This window comes from Stegostoma tigrinum, chromosome 1 (genome assembly GCF_030684315.1).
Source record: "Stegostoma tigrinum isolate sSteTig4 chromosome 1, sSteTig4.hap1, whole genome shotgun sequence".
Classification (NCBI taxonomy): domain Eukaryota; kingdom Metazoa; phylum Chordata; class Chondrichthyes; order Orectolobiformes; family Stegostomatidae; genus Stegostoma; species Stegostoma tigrinum.
The window spans coordinates 141,895,162-141,921,473 of NC_081354.1; the positions used below are offsets into that span (position 1 = coordinate 141,895,162).

The window sequence follows — 26,312 nt, forward strand, 5'->3', positions numbered from 1 at the left end:
TTTCAGTGGTGCATCTTGTAGATGATGCTATACCAGGTGAACTATAAAGACTGTGCATCAGTGGGGATGGAGTGAATGTTCAAGATGGTTAATGGAGTATTATTCAAGAGGTCTACTTTGGCCAGGATGGTGTTAAACTACATTTGTTTAGGAAAGTCATGATTATTCCATTAGGCTCCTGTCTTGTACCTTGTAAACTGTGGCCAGGTTTTGGGGATTGAAGAGGTGAGTTACTCTCTGCAGAAATCTCAGCCTTTGGCCTGCTCTTGTACTTATATCGCTCGTCCAATTAGTGGCAACTGAAAATAAAAGCATCACCAATTTTGCAGTCATCAGAATGTTGCACAGCTTGGAACGAGGGTAGCTGCCCTGGTTATCGATACATACATTTTACCCTCATAAAACAATCAGATCACACCCCAGAAAGTCTGCCGAATAGGTCTGAAGTTGAAACTGAAATTGCTTACAAAATTCACTGGATGCACTGATCATTGCTTTGAATCAACTAGTTTCCAAAGAATTTCAGTTACAGAATAAATATTTATGGCTGATTGTGCTTAAATTCATGATGTTGGTGTGAAATTGAATGATTCATTGTTCTTTAGTCAATAGCTGTTTCTGCTTTTGATTTCATCTGACATAATTTTGGTCTATAGACCAAAAAAGTTCTTAATTACTTCTGGTGGGCAGCTAGTGACTTTGAGAAGATACTACTGCATAGGTTTATTTTGAACAACATACTGCTTACCATAGTAAGAGATTTACTTTTCAAACCAATAGCTGATTTTGAGTCAGATGCTTGCCACATCCCCTTGCTTTAAATAATGTTTGACGAACGTTTCAATGACATTCTGAGCATATTTAAAGGAAAATGCAGAGCTCAAAGAACTGAGCCTGCATCAGCAACAACTTCTCAGAGATTGGTTAAAAATGGAAAAACAAAAAGAAATCATCAGAAAACTAACAACTATCCTGAAAGTCCGAAGTCTTCTGATGAAACAATGCCTTGCTGAATGTTTAGGAACTTTGATTCACACAGTGAGTTTTTCCACTGAGCTTTAAAAGTATTTAAAGCTGAGATGTACTTTTTTTTAACTTGTTGAAAACTTTGCAACAGTTATGAAAATTATGTGGTCACAATTATTAGTTGTTAAAATAAATACTATACTAGGTTGATACAGAAGGCAAATTGCAGTAGTAAACTTCAGTATGGAACACACATGAAGTTTCCAAATGAATGTAGAAATATATAATTTATGTAGATTTTGTTTATTCACTTTTGTAATGTAATATTGTTAATGTCCATTTAATCAATGTGATTATTTTATGCCTGCAACTAGGTTATTCATCCAAAAGCTAAAATGCGTTGTTAAGTAAAGTAGAATTTTGACTGTATTTAAATATTTGCAATCGCTTTTTACATTCAATCAATGAATTCTGCCAAAACTGTTTTCTTTAAATGTTTTTATTGACTAATTTGAAATGATCATTAGTATAATTCTTTGAATTAAGAGAAGGGTGGAAATTGCAATAAGTGGAAAATAGCCATTCCAATTGTGGGAAAACCTGTACTGTTCCCAAAGCCAACTGATCGGAAATGCCCATTGGCAAGCGGAGCAGCTGCCATTCTCTGTTGATGAGCTATAGCTCTCGAAAAAAATGCTGTGTTGAATAATTGACACAGCTATTAAAACTTGGCCATTGTTGCACAAGTACCCACTAAAGCTGGGATTTAAGCACTGCCATTAGTTGGGAATGCAATCTGTCAAATTTTGTACAAACATCAAGACTAGAATTTGAGTGGAATACCACTATTGTGTCAGGAAGTGACCATAGTACCAACCCCCTGTCCCTACCTCTCTGCCCCATGCCAACTGCTTATAATACTTATCTGAGTATATCTTCAAGCATAACGGGAATGCAAATCCATCCAAAAAGAGAGCAAATGATTAATTATTATCATTTTTCTTTGCAGATGCTTAGCTGTGGAGCAGTAGCACAATTTACTCTCAGTTACGGCACACACAAAGAATTCTTGACTGTTACAATCACTGGTGGATTTGCAGTAGCTCTGGGTATATTGGTAACTAGTAAAGTCTCAGGTACACAAATATTCGTGAAAATTAAGGCAATTTCAGAATAGTATGCATGTAACGCTGAATAGGACACTTGTCATGAAAATGGTTTCAATGAAACTATCTCTCTGAGAGAAGTGAGAGTGCTTTGAAGGAAAGGTACTGAGGCTTATCACTTTTTTGAGCCAATAATCTTAAAGAATAGAAATTCATTTATTCAGAATTAGCAGCATTAAACAACAGTATTTTAAAAAACTAATCAAAATGCAATGCAATAAGATGGAATATTTTACCACTTCTAAGTAAGTGCGTTTTAATGGGCTTTTCCCCTGTCTCCAAAGATCAGACATGATTGGTCTTTTACAAATCAGTATCGGGTACTTCACTTTCAAAGTTACAGACTGAGCGTGGCTCTGCCACAATCTCAGACCGACCATAAACCAACCATTTCTTCTTTTGCCAAAAACCTTATACCTGTGCCCTCTTGATCAGTTTTTGCCTCTCTATCCTGTCCATACCCCTCAGGATTAAATCAAATCATCTCATAACACTTCCTTGTCCAAAGAAAACAGTCTTAACTTCTCCACTCTATCAGTGTAACAGAATTCTTTCATCCTTGGAGTCATTGTTGAGAATACAGTGAAACCACAGGAGATACTCCTAAGATGTGTGGACCCAGCACTGAAATAAATGTGATTGGTGTTTTTGCCCTCACTGGATCAATTTTATAGGTCTATCTCTGGCTGGTTTGTAACAACATATTCAAAACAAGCTTTATGTTTTTGTGGGGTTCACACTAATTCTTGTAGAATATCCTGGTATGATGATCTTATTTATAATTTTTGATTGCTAGACTGGAACATTCAGCAGAATTTCAGTGTGAATGGCTAACATCTTATGGATATCTGAACTTCTTGCCAGAGCAATGTTCAATTTTTCAATAAGTTGATAAGCTCAGGGACCTTTGTGTAGCTTTGATAGAACGTAGAGCATAAAACAGTACAGCACAAAAACAGACACTTCAGCCCGTTATGCCTGTATCAACCATTCTAACTTAATCCTATCTCTCTGTATATGGTCTGTATCCCTCTATTCCTTGCTGGTTCATGTGTCTGTATGATGCCTCTTAAACGCTGCTATTGTATCTGTTTCTATCATCTCTCCTGGGAGCCTGTTCCAGGTACCTACCATCGTCTGTGGAAAAATTGTGCCTTACATGCCTCCTTCAAACTTCTCCCTCTCACCTTGAACCTGTGCCTTGTAGTACTTGACATTTCTACCCTGCGAAAAACACTCTGACTATCCATCCTATTCATGCCCTTCATAATTTTCTATATTTCTATCAGGTCACCCCACAGCCTCCAAAGCTTGAAAACAATCCAAATTTACTCTCCTGGTAGCTAATATGTACCAATCTAAGAAACATCACAGTAAACCTCTTTTGTACCATCTCCAAAGCCTCTGTTCCAAAACTGCACACAATAATTTAAATAGCATCGTTTAAGAGGCATCATACAGACACCAAAGTTTTATACTGCTGCAACATGACATGAAAACTTTTATACTCAATGCCCTGATTGATGAAGGCAAACATGCCATATGCCCTCTTTGCCACCTTATCTACTTGTGTTGCCATCTGCAGCAAGCTATAAGCTTGCACCCCAACATCCCTGTGTATGTCAGTGCCCGTAAGAGTCCTGCCATTTACTCCAGGATGCCGGGCTCATTTTGTTTCTCTGCGAGCTCTGGCTTTCATCACAGGAAGGAATTTCCTCTTCTAATTGCGGATGTTGTCGCCGTTGCTAGGGCCACTTTACCTTTTTGATACTTTCTTCAACAAAAAAAGTCTTTCCTCTGAAGATACAGCAGAGATTTTATGAACCTATAGCCACTGTTAAGGGAAAACATCCTCAGCATGGATATGGACCCCTGACTCCTCTAAATGATCAACACGGGAGGTGGCTTCCCTCCTTGTCCTGATGGAATAAGCTTGGTTCTAGAATGAGGTAGTAAGAAGTGCTGATGCTGAAGCCTGAGATAACGCAGTGTGGAGCTGAAGGAACACAGCAGGCCAGGCAGCATTAGAGGAGCAGGAAAGCTGACATTTCTGGTCTGGACCCTTCTTCTAAAATGGGGAGAGAGAGGGGAAATGGGTGGTGGATATACTTTCAGAAGTCAGTGTTACTACAGAATACAAAGCTCCTGGCTGCCAGCTTCTTTTTTCTGAAGAAAGGTCCCGACCCGAAACATCAGGTTTCTTGCTCCTCCAATACTACCTGGCCTGCTGTATTCCTCCAGCTCCACACTGTGTTATCTTGGTTCTAGAATGCCTTTTTCTGACTGGTCACCTTCATCTTTGTCGCCTCTTCCACACCATCTTCAGCTTCTCCTCTGAGAGAAATGAAGAGTCTGCATGATCTTCTAGTAATCCTAGGTCTAGGGTATTAGCAATGATAATGAATCCTGGTGTGCAGAGTCCAAATCAATGGTTTTAGACTCTTATAACTGAGGAATGTTGAAAGTAACAGAAGCAGTTCCACTTAATAAAGAAGGTTAATGATTGGAAATGACTTTCAAGGTTTCTATGATTTCATTTCCATTGTAATAAAGCCTTGATGTAGCTGAGCTTTCACTCTGATTTTAATACCTCATCAGCCTAAAGTTGAAGGAGGACCTGTTTTGCCACAAAATGGTTATGGTGTTTGAAAGAATAGATATGAATTATAGGATTCCTAAAATGCAGACAGAGGCCAATTGGCCGATCGAGTCTCCACCAACTCTCTGAGGGTATCCCACCCTGAGCCACACATCCCCGTAGCCCCATGTTTACCATGGCTTATCCACCTAATCTATGCTTCCCTGCATACTGTAGGACAATTTAGCATTGACAATCCGCCCAACCTAGACATGTTTTACAATCTTTTCCCCCTCCATTGCCTGGTGCCTGGAAGTGCCTTGAAGTTGGCTGCTCCCTATTTTCTATCATTGCTGCCTCACCCCACTTCAGATTTATGAGTGGGCCTTGACCTTATCTGTCTCACTGTACTTGTTGCTGGGCTTCTCTTCAGCTGCTCCTTGCTATATCCATGGGTCTGGTCACTGCTGCAGTCATATAATAAAATAAGTGAGTGAACACTAACAGGCTTTGTTAACCATAATTATGTACAAGACATTATAAGAGAGGAACATTAACATAAATTGCTGGAGAAACTCAGTGGGTCTGCAGCATCTGGGGAGAGAAAACAGTTAACAGTTCCAGACCAGTGACCCTTCTTCAGAATTGATTCAATTTTTCATTTTCCAACATTCAAAAATTGTAAGAGTCATTATCTTTGGAAAACCTACAGACTCAGGCTTCAGTTTTGTGTGATCTGACATTGCTATGATTTGCACCTTATACTCATACTCAGCAGCTATTCTTAGAATAAAGGCATTAACTAATCCTTTACACTGAAAACAAGAAGATGAAATGAAAGTGTGTACCTGGAGTATAATTTCAAACAAAAAACGTAATTAGGAGACCACACAAAAGGCAGTGGATTGAAGTGGATGCCTGGTCAAAATTCTGTAATTCCTTCCCTTATGTTATTGTGGATCTACCAACACCAAATGGACTGCAAGAGGTTCAAGAAGCAGCTCACCACTTTCTCAAGGATGGTCTAACCAGTGATATACACATCATGTGAATAGATAAAAAGAAAATTATTAGGAGGTGAGCAACAATCTTGAATTTATGTAGTGCCATTAACAATCAAAGAAGTACTTTGAGGGAACTTATTTTGTTCATTCCTGCAATGTGAGTGTCATTGGCAAGGCCGGTATTGTTTTGTTAATCTATATTGGCTATTTGGAAGGCAGTGGTTAACCATTTAAAGGCAAAGTTTGAAACTAAGCCATTATTACACTGCAATAATGGCTACACTTCAAAAAGTACTTACTGTATGTAAAATCCTTTCAGAAGTCCTGAGGCCACATTAGTGCTCCTAAAGTTTTTTTTCTTTCTTTCTGCAGAAATTACAGAAATGACCGCATGTCTGGGCAGAAATGGAGATTTTGCAGAAGAGCTTAAAAATGTAAAGAAGCAGGGAAGTTCAGGAAGGGAATTTCAAGGCTTAAGATCTAGACAAAAGAGTGCAAGACTGTCAGTAGGGGGCAAAGCGATGCAAAAGAGACCAGATTTGGAAGACGGACTGGAGAGGAACAAGTTACAGAGACAGAATAGTGTAACATCATGGATGAATCTGAATACAAGAATGAAGGTTTAAACTTGAGGCATTGCTGGACTGAAGTCAGTGTGGTAACTGAGGATGAAGTGATGAGTGAAAACGATTTGGTGCAAATTCAAACACAGGCAGAGGAGTTTTTGATTAGCTGAAGTTTGCAATTAATTTGTAAATTTGAATACAATACTTGTTCAGCAACACAACAGTTCCCTAAATTTAAGATAAGGCAATTCCTTCCTGAGACAGTGCTTCACATGGTGCTGGAGATAAAACACATTATTCACTTACAAATAAAGAAAAATCATATTTACAAATGGCATAAATTTCTTATCTTTGTTCACACTTATTTTGTTTCTCATTCCTAGGACATATTCCAAAACTACATATGAAAAATTATGTAAATTCTATTCATTCAATTCCATTGCAGGTTAAATCATGTGTAGCTTTTATAACTAGATATTACTTGGTACTCAGCTACAAATTAGATAGATCTGGTGTGCCAACATATTTAACAAACAAAAATCTTCATGCGATTTAGTACTCAGTTTCTCTAATTAACAAGAAATAATCAAGAAATATTTATATGTAAATAAAACAACTTACTGTTTGTAATTTTACCACTCGTTTGTTCTTTGTATAGGAGCTCACCTGAATCCTGCAGTGAGCTTTGCTTTGTGCTTGCTTGCTTGTGAACCTTGGTTAAAATTTCCATTATTCTTTTTGGCACAAACATTAGGTGCCTTTCTTGGATCAGGGGTAATGTTTGGTTTGTATTATGGTGAGTAATGATGTAGAGTAATTTTCTATTATTTTCTCAGCGGATGCTATAAATATTGACTCTGATGATGTGCTTCACATTTATCTTTTATAATCTGAGAACTTAATTCTGAGATTCATCTCTAAATTATGAGCAGAGACTCAGACATTGAATTTATGTATTTAAACTTTGAGATTTGATTAACAGAATGAGTGTGTTGGTATGTATGCACCACTGAGATGTTGGGTTCCCACCCAGACAGACAACCTCTTGTCACTATCAAGCAACTTGAAAGAGTCCAGCTCCAACTTGGCAGAATGCATTCATAGATTTTGTACCATTTCCCACAGCCCCTGCTCTATTTCCCTGTACACAGCTTTCTCTGAGCAAGTCAATAGTCCTATGTTCTCCAGTAATCATTTGCTTTAGCAAATTCAAAAACTCACCACATCAGTTCCAAATACATGATATGTATATATACAGTGGCATTTAGAAGAGTTGCATTGCAACCTTGGTTTAAACATGGACAAAAGAGCTGAATTGCAAAGGTGTAGTGAGAGTGATAGCCCTTGACTTCAAGAGATAGTAATAACTGCAGATGTAGGAGTCAGAGATGACACAGTGTGGAGTTGGAGGATCAGGAGCCCGAACTGAAATCTTGATTTCAAAGTTGCATTTGACCGAGTGCAGCATCAAGGGTCCCTAGCAAAACTGGAATTAATGGGTATCGGGGGCAAAGTCTCCGGTGGTTGGAGACATAGCTGACACATAGGAGGATCTTCGTGGTTGTGGGAGATCAATCATGTCAGCTCCAGGACATCTCTACAGGAGTTCCTCAGGGTGGTGTTCTTGGCACAACCATCTTCAGCTGCTTCCCTCTGTCATAAGGTCAAAAGTGGTGATGTTTATTGATGATTTGCAACTCCTCAGATACTGAAGCAGTCCATTTTCAAATGTCACAAAATCTGGACAATATCCAGGCCTGGGCTGACAAGTGGCAAGTAACATTTGTGCCACACAAATGCCAGGCAATGACCATCACCAATAAAAGATGATCTAACCACTGCCCCTTGACATTCAATGGTGTTACCATCCCTGAATCCCCCACTATCAACATCCTGAGGGGTATCATTGACCAGAAACTCAAAAGGACTCGCCACATAAACACAGCGTCTCAAGAACAGGTCAGAGACTAGGAATACCGTGGGAAGTAACTCACCTCCTGACTCCTCAAAGCCTGTCCATCATCTACAAGGCACAGATTTGGTCGTGGCAAAAATCATTGCTGTAGAGTTATATGAGGCCTCTGAAATATTCTTAAAGATGCTCTTGCATTTTTGTGTCTTTTACTATCTTATCCCAGAACATTCCAGCTGCTGCATATTAGATCATTTTGTTGGTGATTTCCAAATCTGTCACCAATGACAACATTATATAACAAATGATTACAGAAGTGAATACCTAATCAAAGTTGTACTGGACTGATCTTCCCAACTGGCCTAGTGGGAAAGATGTTTGTGTACATTGACTAAGTGTATGTGCCCAGAAACTTGACAGAAAGGCTGAGACAAATATAAAAGGGTGAGGTCTTGTTGGCAGCCTGCAACAGCCTATTTTGTTTACACAACTTGAAAATGCATACTGATTGGATGATGCTATGGTTGATCCTCTATCTCAGCACTATACTCCTGTTCTCTCTCCATATTCTTGATGTCTTTAGCCTCCAGAAGTCTATCTATTTCTTTGTTCTGTGGTAGAGAATTCCACAAAAAGAATTCCTCCGAAGTCAATTTGAGGCCTCCAAGAGCAACTCCCTCCAGACTGTATGCCACTGTGCTGCCACCTCTGCCGGGCAGGACATATCCAGGGGCTGGTGATGTTGATGTCTGGGATATTGTCTGTAAGGTATGATTTTGTGAGTATGACTATATCAGGCTGTTACTTAACTGGTCTGTAACACAGCTTTCCCAGTTTTGGCTCTATCTCCCAGATATTTGTAGGAGAGGACTTTGGAGGATTGACAGGGCTGTTTCTGCTGTTGTCTTTTCTGGTGCCTCTGTCCAGTGTCTTTTGAACCATGCCTAGGTGAATGCAACTTTGATATCAATGCTTTGAATTCACGTTTTGTCCATGTTTGAACAAGGTCAGGAGCTGAGTGGCCTTTGTGGAACCTAAACTGGGCATCACTGAGTATGTTATTACTGAGCAGGTGCTGCTTGAATGTGTTGTTGATGATACCTTCCATCACTTTACTGATGATCCCATGTAGACTGATGGGGCACATTTGGCCAGGTTGGCTTTGTCATGCTTTTTGTAGACAGGACATACCTGGGCAATCTTCCATCTTCTTAGAAAGACTTTATTCTGAATGATCTTTTATCTGTTAAATTTCACCCTCAGGACCTTTGATACTTTTGTTATCCTCTCTTAAGTTGCATATTGCTATTTTCTGACTTTATTTGTTATCTTGTTAAGTTTGTGAGGAAAATTCAACTCAGGAACATAATATCTCTATTCTGAGAAAGCTACAAGTGGCTACAAATCAAGAAAACAAATCTTAAAGTTATGCTAATAACTATCATTTGCAGATGCATTGTGGCATTATGATAATAAACAGCTAACAGTAATTGGAGCAAATTCTACTGCTGGAATATTTGCTACTTATCCACATGAACATTTGAGTGCAGTCAATGGCATTTTTGATCAGGTAAGTGAGAAGAACTTCAATACTTTACATGCATTTGGTGCAATGGGGACTTCAAACCTGCCTTGGGCTTGATTTTCACGAATGAGGCAAGAAGTTTGAGTTAGGAGTCTCTCCTAACCTATTTTCTCTCCAATTCCCCCAGCACACAGTCCAGTGAAGCTGGTTTGGGATCAAGTCAGCCATTAATGCTGGAAGCAGGTCTGAAGCAGCTATAGGAGAGGCTCAGTTGTTGAGGCAGGCTGTTTAGAAGGCTTACATCCATTCTCTTGGATTTTGTGCCAGATGTATTAGAGATCATTCAGCCCTCTAGCCCTCACCACTCACATCTCTCATCCCCCTGCATTTATTCTCCATGCCCCAATATGCCCCATGGCACCTTCATGTGCTTCATGCCTCTGACATTAACAGGAAACCCAACACACATGTCCCTCTCCAGATAGCCTCATAATGAATGCTTGGCTGAGTTCTAAGAATCGTTAATATATTAGGTCATGTAGGTCTATTTAGACAGGTGGAAAGGGAATATTTTCTTTGATTGAATTGAATTGAGTTTCTTTTACTGTCACATACATTCAAAATAAATTGCAGTGAGAAGTGTGTGCTGTCACTTTTACATAAGTGCCATTCACAGAATAAAATAAAGAAAGAAAACTTAAAGAGAATACAACTTTCCTTCTTTGTTGCTATACCACTGCCAGAGCCCCACACTGGGCTTTCTATGCTGCCAAGAGGGTCCTTTTCTGCGCTGCACCAGTCCTGACCATGCTGCTGTTGGGGACCTAATCCACCTGGAAAACGAGACACCCCACCCCAGGCCTCACATGCCGACTGACCAACCCAACAGCCGCTGCTCCGGAGCCCATTGAAGTCCCCTCCTGCTGAAGAGCTCTCACAGCTACCCATCGTTTTGGCCCTCGGCTCCACGATGTCCCCGGTATGCGGCCTCATTGTCGCTCTGGGGATGTGGCCCCTTTGCTGTGGCGGGACCTGGCCCCTTGGCCCCTCTGGGACTCATTCTGACCCATGTCTGATTTACCAACATTGCTCTGGCCTGTGCTCACTCCGTTGTTGCTGATGGACATGGCCCATTGGCTCAGCTCCCACCCAGCCACTGGAGGTGACTCCTTTCCTCAGGTTAGAATTAGATAGTTGAAGTTAAAAGATAGTTTAAGGCGGGGGAGCTGAGGGGGTGCAGAAATACTGCAAAGGGGAGAGGGAGAGAGAAGGAAAGGATGAAGGAAAAGTAATTGATCAGCAGAGAAGCTCCCGCTGGAACGTCTTACCCTGCCACCGTTTTCGGTTATAATAAGTTATTCTTTCTATTTGTGTATTTGGATAAGAGTAGGAGGTGTGAAGTGAGGTAAAGCTTTTGTTATTGATAGAATAATGGCTCTATCTGATTGACACTTTTAAAGGGTTTTCTTCAAAGCTGCTTTCTGAATAGATGTTTCTTGTAATGAGCATTTCAAGACTTGTCGTTGCTATTCTGTGTGTCTTGGACAGTACTGGGAAAGATGTTATTGAGTCGGCATAGGCAACATGGATGTTAGATAACAAAGTGTGGAGCTGGATGAACACAGCAGGCCAAGCAGCATCTTAGGAGCACAAAAGCTGATGTTTCGGACCTAGACCCTTCACCAGAAAAGGGGGATGGGGAGAGGATTCTGAAATAAATAGGGAGAGAGGGGGACGCGAACCGAAAATGGATGGTCTGGAGGGAGGAGGGTAACTTCTTCAGGTTAGGCTTCCCGGAAGAAGCTTCACAGTGAGGTTAAAATTATGATCAGAGATAATGGGAACTGCAGGTGCTAGAGAATCCAAGATAACAAAGTGTGGGGCTGGATAATGCCTGGTAAACATTAAATACCTTTCAATAGGTTGCTGCATGCTGACTGTATTTCAGGGTTCCTCTGAGGGGCTCAAGGAGCCTGGGAACTGCAAAAGGTCGGGAGGGCTTTGAGATCTTACCCCAGCAATGGAAATGGTCAGGTTGAGAATACAGGCATTAACATTATCATTGGGGAAAGTTCCAGGTGTCAGGAATGGGCACAAAATATTGCAATCAGTCATGTCTATGGTTTTTAAAGATAGCTGGAATCAGATTGACTCTCTGAAAATACAGCCCTTTATATTTAATTATTTTATCAAATAATTGAGGTCAAATTCCAATTATCAGATTTAATCTAACTGCGAGTATTTCTTTACAGATTATAATTCTTTGATAGTCTGCAGTAAAGTTTACAATATGTGATGATATATTGCACTGGCATGTGCTATCAGTAAAATTAAAAGTCATGATTTCCTACACATATCATTCCCTGACTGGATGGAAAATGCCTCATGTTGTTCCAATCTCTCCGTGCTCTGGTCCTTGAGTCTCCCTGACTGTAGATTGCAACAGAACTGTTTCATGCCATCAATAATACTTTACAGTTCAGCCAGTGTGTATCAGAGCTTGCGAGTGCTTGGAATTTAGGTTATCTTTTGGTCTGGCAGCAGAACCAATCTGCAGAAATGATTTTATCAGACAGTAAACCCATAAGCCAGGCATATAGGTGGCACTGGGAGAAATGTCAGGGATGTAAACATCGGGTAGCGGGCACTCTGACCTTCGGCGGGATCTTCCTGCACATCAGGTACCTTCCCAGCAGCAGATTGAAGTGTCATCAAGAAGCTGATTGAGTGTGCTTCTGGATGGTGGATAGGTCCCTCACTGAGGGACATAACCCACTGATGAAGGTTTTTTTCTGGCTGCTGCTCTGAAGGTGTCTATAAGACATCTGACCCTCAGCTCATGCCCCGAGCAGCTAGTAGCAGAGCATTGCTACGCTGCTGGCCATCTTCTAAAGAGAGAGAGGTTCTCCTGCTTAGGGGGTGGCACGGCAGCTATAGCCACTAGTGATTTAAGTAATACAAACACCTCTTCAGAGGGTTTCACAGTAGAAATGTCCCCATCCTTCAGTGGCAGTGCCCATTTCTGTCAGTGGAGCTGCTGTCCTTCCAAGGTTGCTGAGCTCTGATTGTTTCTTCAACCTCAGGAACACAGCACCATCTTTAACCAGACTTCAGGCATGGAGATGGCCTCTTCATTCGCTGCTGCCAGTGGGGATCTCCTAAGCACTTATCTTGACTGGTAGAGGGGGCTCAGGATCTGGAAGTAGCTTGGACTCATGTTCATAACCTATGAGCAAAAGATTCTAAGATAACAAAGTGTGAAGCTGGATGAACACAGCAGGCCGAGCAGCATCTCAGGGCACAAAAGCTGACGTTTCAGGCCTAGGCTCTTCATCCCTCTGATGAAGGGTCTAGGCCCGAAACGTCAGCTTCTGTGCTCCTGAGATGCTGCTTGGCCTGCTGTTTTCATCCAGCTTCACACTTTGTTATCTTGGATTCTCCAGCGTCTGCAGTTCCCATTATCACTGAGCAAAACATTCTAACCCATGTTATTGTTCTATATAACTCCTTCCTCACAAACATGTAGATCCTCACAATTTATATCAACGATATGGGTGTGGAATTTGCAGATTCCCTGCCCCTGAACAACATGGGCCATGGCAGGAAAGTCAGAAAAATTGGGTGAGATATCCAGCAAGTAGATTATCGTCATCAAGAGCAAAAAGTGCCATTTTCTGACCAAGAATGGCTTCTTGCTTGTAAGCAACAAGAGGCCTATTTGAATGCATTAGCTTTTTATTTTATGCATGGTATGAGGGCATCACTGGCTGGGCAGCATTTATTGCCCATCCCTAATTGCCCAGATGGCTAAGAGTCAACCACATTGCTGTGGGTCTGGAGTCACATGTAGTCACCAGGTAAGGATAGCAGTTTCCTTCCCTAAAGGACATCAGTGAATCAGGTGGGCATTTCCCCCAACGCTGAATTCATGGTCATCATTAAACTCTTGATTCCAGATTTCTTTCTTACTGAATTCAAATTCCACAAATCCACTGCAGTGGGATTTGAACCCTGATCTCCAGAACATTACCTGGGTCTCTGAATTAACAGTCCAGCGATAATACCACTACACAATCACCTCCCACTAATTATCACCTCATTATCACCTAATCTCATTCTATTGGTTTGCAGTTTCCCATTCTCCCACCTGCCCGATCGACACGAGATTCTAACAATTCCTGACATGAAAGGTCAGGGTAGGTCATAGCAACTCACTACTTGCTTCTCTGAATATCTATCCTGAACATCTGGTGCCAGCACCTTCACCACACTTCATGGGCAGTGACTGCACACATCCCACATCTACGGACCTTGGTGCCTGACAACATACCAGACTCATCGCAACTTCATGGCACGTCTGCGATCCCTTACACTTATGATTCTGCACTTCAGTGCTATGTTTTAAAGTGGTCTGGTACCTTTCATTACAATGCTGTCTTATAGTGGTCAACGTCCATCTCAGGGATCCTCGCTATCTCTTTTAGCGCTTACTCACTTTGTGTCAACTCTAGGGCTCATAGCATCCCTGCCTTTTTGTGTTTGCCATTTCAGCTAGAGCTGATGCTCATGGTATGTACGTCTGTGTCGCCTTTTAGAGCAGACACAAAGTCAGCAGCTTGCCAGAAATGATCAGTCAAGGGAGAGGACATGGTGGTTTGTGGCATTGTTCTGAGTCAGTCTCATAGCTGCACCATGTGCCAGCCACATACATGCCAAACATTCTGCATGTGCTTCAAGCGAACGGTGTCAATGTATCCAAGTCTAAAGGGCATAGTCTTCATTCAAGTCAAGGGAGACGTTCCTCACAGGGAGTCCTGGACAGTAGATTAAGGGCAGTTTCAAATACAGTCTAGGGGCCCAGTCAGTTGACTGCTCAGGGCATGGTCAGGAGATCTAGATATTAAAGATATCAAGGAATATGGAGATAGTGAAGGAAAAATGACATTGAGGGAGAAGCTCAGCCAAGACTTAGTTGGATACTGGTTGGATAGTTTGTGAACTGCTGCTCTTATTTCCTATTGATATATACAAGAGAAGGAGTGGCAGCTATCCTTTAATTTCCTGTTTCCTCTTTCACTCAGTAATTTCCTCTCTACTTCTTTGGACTGCTAGCAAACTCTGTAAAAGCATAGTAAACTGGTTTGTGTGTGTGTCTGTGTGTGTGTCTGTGTGTGTGTGTGTGTGTGTGTGCGCGCGCGCGCGCATGTGTGTCTATATACATACAAGTGGGTAAAATATCTTCTCCTTTATTCAATCTTAAAATCTTTACCCTATGGCAGAATGAATTTAGCTGCTGCAGGCTCATAAACTGCTGCGCAGAAAGGCTACTTTCTGAAAATCTATGTTTGAATCCACATGGCGATTTTCACATCAGATAGACAGATTGGTAAACTTTGGGGCTAATTTGCAGGTATCAGGTTTTTGTCAGGTTTACTTTAGAAATTCAACAGAATTAATCACAATTTGACATTTTCTACAGTAGTAAGTAAAAATATGCTATAGATTTGACATATGAATTAGCTACTATTAAAATTGGTTGATTTCTCTTTTCCTAAATACAGGCAATTGGGACTGCAGCACTTATACTTTGTATCTTTATCATTGTGGATCCATTAAACACATCAGTACCGACAGGACTGGAAGCTTTTACAATTGGCTTTGTGATTTTGCTAATTGGCTGGTCAATGGGTTCCAATTCCCAATACTCATTAAATCCTGCCAGAGATATTGGACCTCACCTGTTTACTGCAATTGCTGGTTGGGGAACTGAAACTTTCACGTAAGTTTTGTTGTAATTTCGTATCAATTCCTTTTGAAATCGAGTGACTATATTTCAACTTGGATTTAAGATTCACATTAACTATTAAAGAATAATGACCCTTTCAGTACATGAACTCTTTAAGAAAATTGAATGCCATGTTGTATATGTAGTGAATGCCATACACTGTAATGAGTGTAGCTAACGTAAATCTTGATGACAGTTTCTGGCATCATGTTGTATGGATTGGCTGGACTCTAACACCATCTTTCATTTTCATTAAAATTTACAACACCTGCTTTATTTAGTATGGAAGAAATAAACCACTAAATATTCCGGTAAGAAGAGGCTATGGTCCTAAGCAGGATGTAGTTTGTAGCATCTTAGCCATGAAGAACAAGTTACATTGCTACGATAGGCATTGATCGACTATGAGGTAACCTTGATCATCATGGGTACTCACATGGGCCCTGTCTTTTTTTGGGGTAAGTCGAACATTCCTTGTTTCAGTCCTATTCCAGCCCCCACACAAAACTGTTTCTCCGATATATTGATGATATCATTGGTGCTACTTCTCTCTCTCACCCAGAATTGGAAAAGTTCATCAATTTTGCTTTCAATTTCCACCCTGCCACAGAGACTGGCCACTAATATCTACTATAAACCTTGCTTCCTGTAAAAACTCCATTCCATTCTCCCTGTTCCTTCACTTCAGTTGCGTACGTTCTGGTGAGGCCAGCTTCGATGAAGGAGCCTCCGAAATGTCCACCTTCTGCCTTAACTGGAGGATTCCCCAGCCCCATCATCCATAGGACCCTCAATCGAGTCTAACGCATCTCTCACACTTCTGCCCTCACCCTCTCTCTTCCATCCTACAAAAGCAATAGGGTTCCCCTTGTACTTACCGACCATTGTACCAGAATCATCAATCTCCATTTCTACCACCTCTAGTGAGGTGCTATCACCAGACACAAATTCTTCTCCGAGATAACAAGGTGTAGATTTCAATGAACATAGCAGGCCAAGCAGCATCAGAGGAGCAAGAAGGCTGATGTTTCAGGCCTAGACCCTTCTTCAGAAATGGGGGAGAGGAAGAGGCTTTGAAATAAATAGGGAGGTGGATCGAAGATGGATAGAGGAGAAGGTGGGTGGAGAGGAGACAGACAAGTCAAAGAGGCAGGGATGGAGCCAGTAAATGTAAGTGTAGGTGGGGATCCATTTCAAGCCCACCGACTCCCACAGCTACCTAGAGTACACCTCCTTCCCCCCAACTTCCTGAAAAAATTCCATCCCCTATTCCCAATTTCTTTGCTTCTGCCGCATCTGCTCCCTGGATGAGGCATTCCACTCCCATAAATCTCAGTCGTCTTCGTTTTCCAAGGATTGCAATTTGCCCTCCGCAGTGGTCGAGAACGCCCTTGACCGTGTCTCCTGCATTTCCTGCAACCCATCCCTCACACCCCGCCCCCGCAATAACAAAACAACAGAGTCTTCCTCGTCCTCACACACCACCCCACCAACCTCCGGATCCAACGCGTCATCCTCCGATGCTTCTGCCATCTGCAGTCCGACCCCACCAACAAAGACATTTTTCCCTCCCTAACCTTGTCTGCTTTCCAGAGGGACCATTCTCTCCATGACTCCCTTGTGCACTCCACACTCTCCTCCAGCCCAACCACACCCAGCAATTTCCCCTGCAACCGCAGGAAGTGCTACACCTGCCTCTACAACTCCTCCCTCGTCCCAATCCCTGGCACCAGGAAGACTTTCCACATCAAGCAGATGTTCACCTGCACATCTGCCAATGTGGTGTACTGCATTCACTGTACCCATTGTGGCCTCCTCTACATTGGGGAAATCAAGCGGAGGCTTGGGGATCGCTTTGCAGAACACCTCCGCTTGGTTCGCAATAAACAACTGCACCTGTCAGTCGTGAACTATTTCAACTCCCCCTCCTATTCCTCAGACGACATGTTCATCCTGGGCCTCCTGCAGTGCCACAACGATGCCACCCGAAAGTTGCAGGAACAGCATCTCATATTCTGCTTGGGAACCCTGCAGCCCAATGGTATCAATGTGGATTTCACCAGCTTCAAAATTCCCCCTCCCCCTACTGCGTCCCAAAACAGCCCAGCTTGTCCCTGCCTCCCTAACCTGTTCTTCCTCTCACCTATCCCCTCCTCCCACCTCAAGCCGCACCCCCATCTCCGACCTACTAACCTCATCCGGCTCCCTTGACCTGTCCGTCTTCCCTGGACTGACCTATCCCTTCCCCACTTCCCCACCAACACTCACCTTTACTGGCTCCATCCCCACCTCTTTCACCTGTCTGAGATAATGGGAACTGCAGATGCTGGAGATTCCAAGATAATAAAATGTGAGGCTGGACGAACACAGCAGGCCAAGCAGCATCTCAGGAGCACAAAAGCTGACGTTTCGGGCCTAGACCCTTCATCAGAGAGGGTCTAGGCCCGAAACGTCAGCTTTTGTGCTCCTGAGATGCTGCTTGGCCTGCTGTGTTCGTCCAGCCTCACATTTTATTCTCTTTCACCTGTCTGTCTGCTCTCCACCTATCTTCTCCTCTATCCATCTACTATTTGCGTCCCCCTCTCTACCTATTTATTTCAGAACCCCCTTCCCCTCCCCCAATTTTGAAGAAGGGTCTAGGCCTGAAACATCAGCTTTCCTGCTCCTCAAATGCTGCTTGGCCTGCTGTGTTCATCCAGCTCTACACCTTGTTATCTCAGATTCTCCAGAATCTGTAGTTCCTATTATCTCTGAAACATATTCCTCACTCCTCCCTTGTCCACCTTCCACAAGATCCATTCCCTCCGGGACACCCAAATCCACTCTTCCTTTACTTCCAACACCCCACCACAGCCCTATAGCACCTTCCCCTGCAACCGCCAAAGGTGTAACACCTGCCCATTTACCTCCTCCATCCCTAGTATCCAAGGGCCCAAACATACCTTACGACTACATTCTGCTTGCAAAAAAGTTCCTGAGCTTCTTGTTGCCTGCCACTTTAACACACCACCTAGTTCCCTGGCCAACATCTCTGTCTCTGGCTTATTGCAGTGTTCCAGCAAAGCTCAGAACAAACTGGAAGAACAACACCTCATTTTGCGCTTGCGAATCCTGTAGCCCTGCAGACTCAGTAACGAATTCAATGAATTTAGGGTGTAAGCTCTCCCATGTTCTGGCCCCGTGCCCCATACACCAGGCCTCGTTATCACGTAGTCTGCCATTACACACTACCTATTGTTAGTCACTAATATTCCCCATTAACAGCTATTCACCCTCCCAGCTAGATCATTATCAACTCCTTTGCCTATCCAACTGCTCTTCTCCCTTTTCCGGCGCCATCCTTTATCCTATCGTTTACTCCCTACCCTATCCTCCCATGCTATTTTCTGTATATAAACCAACATCTTCCTAGCTACCAGGCGTTCTGAGGAAGGGTCACTAGACCTGAAATGCTAATTCTGATTGTGTGTCACAAATGCTTGTTTCTCAGCAGCAGCGGCGCGAGCCAGGGAAGGTAACAAAGTGTGGAGCTGGATGAACACAGCAGGCCAAGCAGCATCTCAGGAGCACAAAAGCTGACGATTCGGGCCTAGACCCTTCATTAGAGAGGGGGATGGGGGGAGGGAACTGGAATAAATAGGGAGAGAGGGGGAGGCGGACCGAAGATGGAGAGAAAAGAAGATAGGTGGAGAGGAGAGTACAGGTGGGGAGGTTGGGAGGGGATAGGTCAGTCCAGAGAAGACGGAGAGGTCAAGGAGGTGGGATGAGGTGGTAGGTAGGAAATGGAGGTGTGGTTGAGGTGGGAGGAAGGGATGGGTGAGAGGAAGAACAGGTTAGGGAGGTGGAGACAGGCTGGGCTGGTTTTGGGATGCAGTGGGGGGAGGGGACGAACTGGGCTGGTTTTGGGATGCAGTGGGGGAAGGGGAGATTTTGAAGCTGGTGAAGTCCACATTGATACCATTGGGCTGCAGGGTTCCCAAGCGGAATATGAGTTGCTGTTCCTGCAACCTTCGGGTGGCATCATTGTGGCACTGCAGGAGGCCCATGATGGACATGTCGTCTGAGGAATGGGAAGGTAAGGCGGTTTTTATCTCTCCCTGTACAAAAACTTACCTCGTGCTGCAAGCAGCCCTCTTGTTATCAGCGGCCGGTGTGCAGAGGGAACGCGAGCCAGGAAGAAACAGATAAATTCTGGCATTGGTTAAACCTGAAACACTACACGTGTAGTGTCTCCCACCCTCCTCCTCCTCTAACCAAAAAAGACTGTGTGGAGGTTCAGTAAGGTAAGGCTTTTTTTTTAATTCTCCTTTTGGAAATCTAGAGTAGAGGGAATGGAAATGAGGGCAGTTGCATGCTCCTCTTACAGGATGTGGGAGGTAAGGGTCACTGCTGCTGTCCCCTCCGACTTCATCTGCGAGAAGTGCACCCAACTCCATCTCCTCAAAAACCGCATTAAGGAATTGGAGCTGGAGCTGGATGAACTCCAGATCATTCAGGAGGCTGAGGGGGTGATAGAGAGGAGTTACAGGGAGGTGGTCACTCCCAAGATACAGGAAAAAGGTAGCTGGGTGACTGTCAGGAAGGGGAAAGGGAATAGGCAGACAATGCAGGGATCGCCTGTGGCCATTCCCCTCAATAGTAAGTATACCACTTTGGATACTGTTTGGGGGGAACAGCATACGAGGGGAAGGCCACAGCGGACAGGTCTCTGGCACTGACCCTGACCCTTTGGTAAAGAAGGGAAGGGGGTGAATAGGAGATCAATTGTTGTGGGGGATTCGATAGTAAGAGGTGTAGACAGGCAGTTCTATGGGCACAAACGAGATGAAAGGATGGTATGCTGCCTCCCGGGTGCCAGGGTCGGTGATGTCTTAGATCGTGTCTTCAAGATCCTTAAGGGGGACAGTGAGCAACCAGCAATCATGGTACACATCAGTCCCAATGACATTGGTAGAAAAAGGACTGAGAATGTGAAAAATGAGTACAGGGAGTTAGGTTGGAAGCTGAAGTCCAGGACAAACAGGGTAGTTATCTCTGGATTACTACCAATGCCATGTGATAATGAGGTAAGAAATAGGGAGAGAGTGCAGCTAAACACATGGCAACAGGGCTGGTGCAGGAGGGAGGGCTTCCATTATGTGGATAATTGGAGCACATTCTGGGGAGGTTGGGACCTGTGTAGTATAGCAAGGATGGGTTGTACCTGAACTGGAAGGGCACAAATATCCTGGGAGGAAAGTTTGCTCGAGCTGTACAGGATGGTTTAAACTAGATTGGCAGGGGGTGGGGAGCCCAATTTATAATTCAGAGGATGAGGTATTCAGCCTTCCAACAGACACAACAGGGAGTGAGGTTGTTAATAAAGAATTGCATTCAATGGACCGTAATTGTGGAACAGAGATAGTTTAGTGTGTGTATAATTCAATGCCAGAAGTATCAGAACTTAGAGTATGGGTGAATGAACTTAGAACCACTATGTTGTGGCCATTACAGAAGCTTGGGTAACTCAGGGACAGGAATGGTTGTTGGAAGTTCCGGGATTGAGATACTTTGAAAGAAATAGGGCGGGTGGTAAAAGAGGCAGGGGAGTGGCATTGCTAGTCAGGGCTAGTATGTCAGCTACTCAAAGGCAGTTTGAGAATTGTATGTCTGCAGAGTTAGTTTGGTTTGAGGTCAGGAACAAGAAATGAGCTGTCACTTTGCTGGGGTTTTTTTACAGACCCCCCAACAGCTGCAGGGAAGTAGAGGAGTGGATTGGGAGGCAAGTACTGGAAAGGTGCAGAATTCACAGGGTTGTAATCACGGATGACTTAAACTTTCCAAATATTGATTGGAAACATTTTAGTTGTAATAGATCAGATGGAGCGGATTTTGTCCAGTGCGCTCAGGAAGGATTCCTGACACAGTATGCAGATCGATCAACACGAGGATAGGCCACTTTGGATTTGGTGCTTGGCAACGAACTGGGCCAATTGTTAGACTTGTTGGTAGGGGAGCAAGCATTTTGGCGGTAGCGATCATAACTCTGTTTCTTTCACGATAGTCATGGATAAGGATAGGTACATTCACAGGGTAATGTTTATAATTGGGGGAAGGGTAAGTGCAATTCTGTTAGGCAAGAACTGGGCAACATAAATTGAGAACAGATGCTGTCAAGGAAGAGCACGACAAGAAATGTGGAGATTGTTTAAAGAATGCATACTGCGTGTGCTCGATATGTTTGTTTCTAGCAGGCAGGGAAAATGCGGTTGAGTGAGGGAGCCATGGCTCTTGAGAGAGGTCGCACAACTTGTTAAGAGGAAGAACGAGGCTAATATAAGGTTTAAGAAAAGAAGAATGGAAAAGGCTCTAGAGGGATACAAGTTAGCCAGGAAGAAGCTGAAGAAAGGGCTTAGGAGAGCGATAAGGGAGCATGAGAAAACCTTGGCAGATTGGATCAGCGAAAACCCCAAGGCTTTTTACGCGTATGTGCAGAACAAGAGAATGACCAGAGAAAGGAAAGGGCTGATCAAGAATTGTAAAGGGAATTTGTGCACGGAGCCGAAAGAGATATGAGAAGTCCTTATGAATACTTTTCTTCAGTATTCACAACTGAGAGGGACCTATTTGTAGAGGAGAATGTTGCGAAACAGGCAGGTAAGCTAGAGGAGGTTGATGTTAGTAAAGAAGATGTGCCAGGAATTCTGAGGAAGTTGAAGATAGATAAATCACCCGGGCCTGATGGGATTTATACAAGGATTCTATGGGCAGTGAGGGACGAGATCGCAGGGCCTTTGGCAATGATCTTTTCATCCTCACTGTCCGCAGGTATAGTACCGGAAGATTGGAAAGAGGCAAACGTCATTCCCTTGTTCAAAAAAGGGAACAGGGATAACCCTGGAAATTACAGACCAGTTAGTCTTACGGCAGTGGTGGGCAAATTATTGGAAAGGGCTCTGAGACACAGGATTCATGATCACTTGGATAGGCACAGTTTGATTTGTGATAGGCAGCATGGATTTGTGAGGGTTAGATAATGCCTCACAAACCTTATTGAATTCTTTGAAGAGGTGACCAAACATGTGGATGAAGGTAGAGCAGTGGATGTGGTATACATGGATTTAAGTAAGGCGTTTAATAAGGTTCCCCATGGTAGGCTCATGCAGAAGATAAGGAGGCATGGGGTAGGGGGAAATGTGGCAGATTGGATTCAGAATTAGCTGACCGTCAGAAGGCAAAGGGTGGTAGTGGGCAGAAAATATTCAACATGGCGCTCAGTTATGAGTGGTGTACAACAAGGATCTGACCTGGGTCCTCTTCTATTTGTGATTTTTGTAAATGATTTGGATGTAGGAGTGGAAGGGTGGATTAGCAAGTTCGCAGACGATACGAAGGTGGGTCACGTTGTGGACGGTGCGCAGGGCTGTTCTAGGTTACAAAGGGACATTGATAGGATGCAGAGCTGGGCTGAGAAGTGGTAGATGGAGTTTAACCCTGAAAAGTGAGTTGATTCATTTTGGAAGGGCAAACTTGAAAGCAGAATATAGGGATAAGGGAATGATTCTTGGCAGTGCGGAGGAGCAGAAGGATTTTGGGGTTCATGTGCACAGTTCCTTGAGAGCTACCACCCAGATGGATAGAGTTGTCAAGAAGGCGTATGGTGTGTTAGCTTTCATTAATAGGGGGATTGAGTTCAAGAGCCTGAAGTTATGCTCCAGCTATACAGAAGCCTGGTTCGGCCACATCTGGAGCATTGTGTCCAGTTCTGATCACCTCATTACAGGAAAGGGTTGGAAAAGGTGCAGAGGAGATTTATCAGGATGTTGCCTGGAATGGAGGGAAGGTCTTACGAGGAAAGGTTGAGAGAACTCAGGCTTTTCTCTTTAGAATGATGAAGGATGAGAGGTGACTTGATAGAGGTGCCCAAAATGATCAGAGGTATAGATAGAGTAGACAGCCAGAGACTTTTTCCTCGGCTGGAGGTAACTTTTACGAGGGGACATAGTTTTAAAGTGAGCAGAGGGAGATATCAGGGAGATGTCAGAGGTAAGTTCTTTACTCAGAGAGTGGTCGGGGCATGGAATACATTGCCAGAGAGGGTAGTGAAGTTGGCCTCATTAGGGGCATTTAAGTGGCTATTAGAGAGGCATATGGATGATAGTATAAGGTAGCAGTGGAGGTTAGATAGACCTTAGGTTTAGGGTAAAAGTTTGGCACAACATCGTGGGCCGAAGGGCCTGTACTGTACTGTGCTGTTCTATGTACTATGCTGCACGCCTGCTGAGGTTTTCCAGCAGGTTCTGTTTTAGAGCCTTAATCATCGGTCTGTTTTCTTCATAATGCTGAGCTGTTCCACCTTTTCCCACTCAATGTCCTTATAAATCACATACTGGATGGAGTTTTATGCTAACCATACCGGGTGCAATATTTTGTTTGATAAGCTGTGGCCATATTTGAATGGTAGAGACCTTAGTGACATTAATGACTGTTACTACTAACACCCCAGTAAAACCAGAGTTGGAAGGTGCTGAAGAAATAACCTTAGCGAGATGTTGCAGTGTTTTCTGTAGTTGGTACCTACTGCAGCTGCAGGAAGATGATGCTGACAATGTTGAATATAACATCTAATGGAAGGTTGCCAATCAGATGACAGTTATCTTGAATCACACTGAGCTTTTCTGAATTTTATTTTAAATGAACTAATCCAGATAAATATTCTGTTGCATTCATGACTTTTGAAAATTATGGGATATAGGTGTCACTGGCTAGGCCAGCATTTGTTGCACATGCCTAATTGTCCAGAGGCCAGTTGAGACTTAAACACATTGTGGATCTGGAGTCACGTGTATGTGACAGTTTTCTTCCCTAAAGAATATTAGTAACTGATAGGTTTTTCCAACAATTATTTCTTGGTCATCATTAGACTTTTAATTCTAGACTTTTATGAAGTTAAATTCCACATCTGCTGCAGTGAGATTTGAAACCAAGGCCCTGGAACATTACCTGTGCATCTGGATTAATAGTCTAGTAATAATACTACTAGGTCATCACCTCTGCCCTAAGGTGATCCTTGTAAATGATGGTGGTGTCTACTGATGCGTCACTTGTCAAAGAGTTCTGCCCTGCAACTGTGCCGCACTGTTGATATTCTACAAATGCCTTGGACAATATATTTGCTGAAATGATTCTTTTAATATGCTGCAATCTCCACATAGTGTTTCTTTATTTTATTATATTGATTCCCTGTATCTTGTCTCTTTATTTTTTACAGTGCTGGTAATTATTGGTTTTGGATTCCGATTGCCAGTCCAATCATTGGTGCCATATTTGGTGTCCTACTGTATCAGTTCATTGTTGGATTGCGTGCTGAAGCAAGAACCAGCCGCCCAACTAATGCAGAAGAAAATGTAAAGTTAATGAATCCCCAAAGGGGAGGCTCTGATGACTTGAAAACAACTGGATTAGAATTCTCTGATGAATTTCTGTTTTAAATAGCCATCAGTACGTTCACCACTTCATTCACCTAATCCAACACAATTTAATCCCTTTGAAGACAACAAAATGTGAGGCTGGATGAACACAGCAGGCCAAGCAGCATCTCAGGAGCACAAAAGCTGACGTTTCGGGCCTAGACCCTTCATCAGAGAGGGGGATGGGGTGAGGGAACTGGAATAAATAGGGAGAGAGGGGGAGGCGGACCGAAGATGGAGAAAAAAGAAGATAGGTGGAGAGAGTATAGGTGGGGAGGTAGGGAGGGGATAGGTCAGTCCAGGGAAGACGGACAGGTCAAGGAGGTGGGATGAGGTTAGTAGGTAGATGGGGGTGCAGCTTGGGGTGGGAGGAAGGGATGGGTGAGAGGAAGAACAGGTTAGCGAGGCGGAGACAGGTTGGACTGGTTTTGGGATGCAGTGGGTGGAGGGGAAGAGCTGGGCTGGTTGTGTGGTGCAGTGGGGGGAGGGGACAAACTGGGCTGGTTTAGGGATGCAGTTGGGGAAGGGGAGATTTGAAACTGGTGAAGTCCACATTGATACCATTAGGCTGCAGGGTTCCCAGGCGGAATATGAGTTGCTGTTCCTGCAACCTTCGGGTGGCATCGTTGTGGCACTGCAGGATGCCCATGATGGACATGTCATCTAAAGAATGGGAGGGGGAGTGGAAATGGTTTGCGACTGGGAGGTGCAGTTGTTTGTTGCGAACTGAGCGGAGGTGTTCTGCAAAGCGGTCTCCAAGCCTCCGCTTGGTTTCCCCAATGTAGAGGAAGCCACACCGGGTACAGTGGATGCAGTATACCACATTGGCAGATGTGCAGGTGAACCTCTGCTTAATGTGGAATGTCGTCTTGGGGCCTGGGATAGGGGTGAGGGGGGAGGTGTGGGGGCAAGTGTAGCATTTCCTGCGGTTGCAGGGAAAGGTGCCGGGTGTGGTGGGGTTGGAGGGCAGTGTGGAGCGAACAAGGGAGTCACGGAGAGAGTGGTCTCTCCGGAAAGCCGACAGGGGTGGGGATGGAAAAATGTCTTGGGTGGTGGGGTCAGATTGTAGATGGCGGAGGTGTCGGAGGATGATGCGTTGTATCCTTCCACCCCAACCTTCAGTTCACCTGGGCCATCTCCAGCACATCCCTCACCTTCCTGGACCTCTCAGTCTCCATCTCAGGCAACCAGCTGGTAACTGATGTCCATTTCAAGCCCACCGACTCCCACAGCTACCTAGAATACACCTCCTCCCACCCACCCTCCTTCAAAAATTCCATCCCCTATTCCCAATTCCTCCGCCTCCGCTGCATCTGCTCCCACGACAAGACATTCCACTCCCGCACATCCAAGATGTCCAA

General features: G+C 43.7%; 1 protein-coding gene across 3 annotated transcripts; it reads left to right on the forward strand.

The window, feature by feature from the left end:
• The first annotated feature begins 872 nt into the window (after positions 1-872).
• On the forward strand, positions 873-25,048 carry LOC125459440 (aquaporin-3-like). Of its 3 annotated transcripts, none has more exons than XM_048545907.2 (6): positions 873-1,038; positions 1,976-2,102; positions 6,939-7,076; positions 9,644-9,762; positions 15,279-15,496; positions 24,753-25,048. In XM_048545907.2, the coding sequence occupies exons 1-6, from the start codon at positions 931-933 to the stop codon at positions 24,970-24,972; spliced, it is 930 nt and encodes a 309-aa protein (XP_048401864.2). In that variant the 5' UTR covers positions 873-930; the 3' UTR covers positions 24,973-25,048. The 3 variants fall into 3 exon arrangements, with proteins under 3 accessions (XP_048401864.2, XP_059505142.1, XP_048401872.2); XM_059649159.1 differs by lacking the exon at positions 24,753-25,048 and adding an exon at positions 15,784-16,492; XM_048545915.2 differs by lacking the exon at positions 6,939-7,076.
• Positions 25,049-26,312: the final 1,264 nt, after the last annotated feature.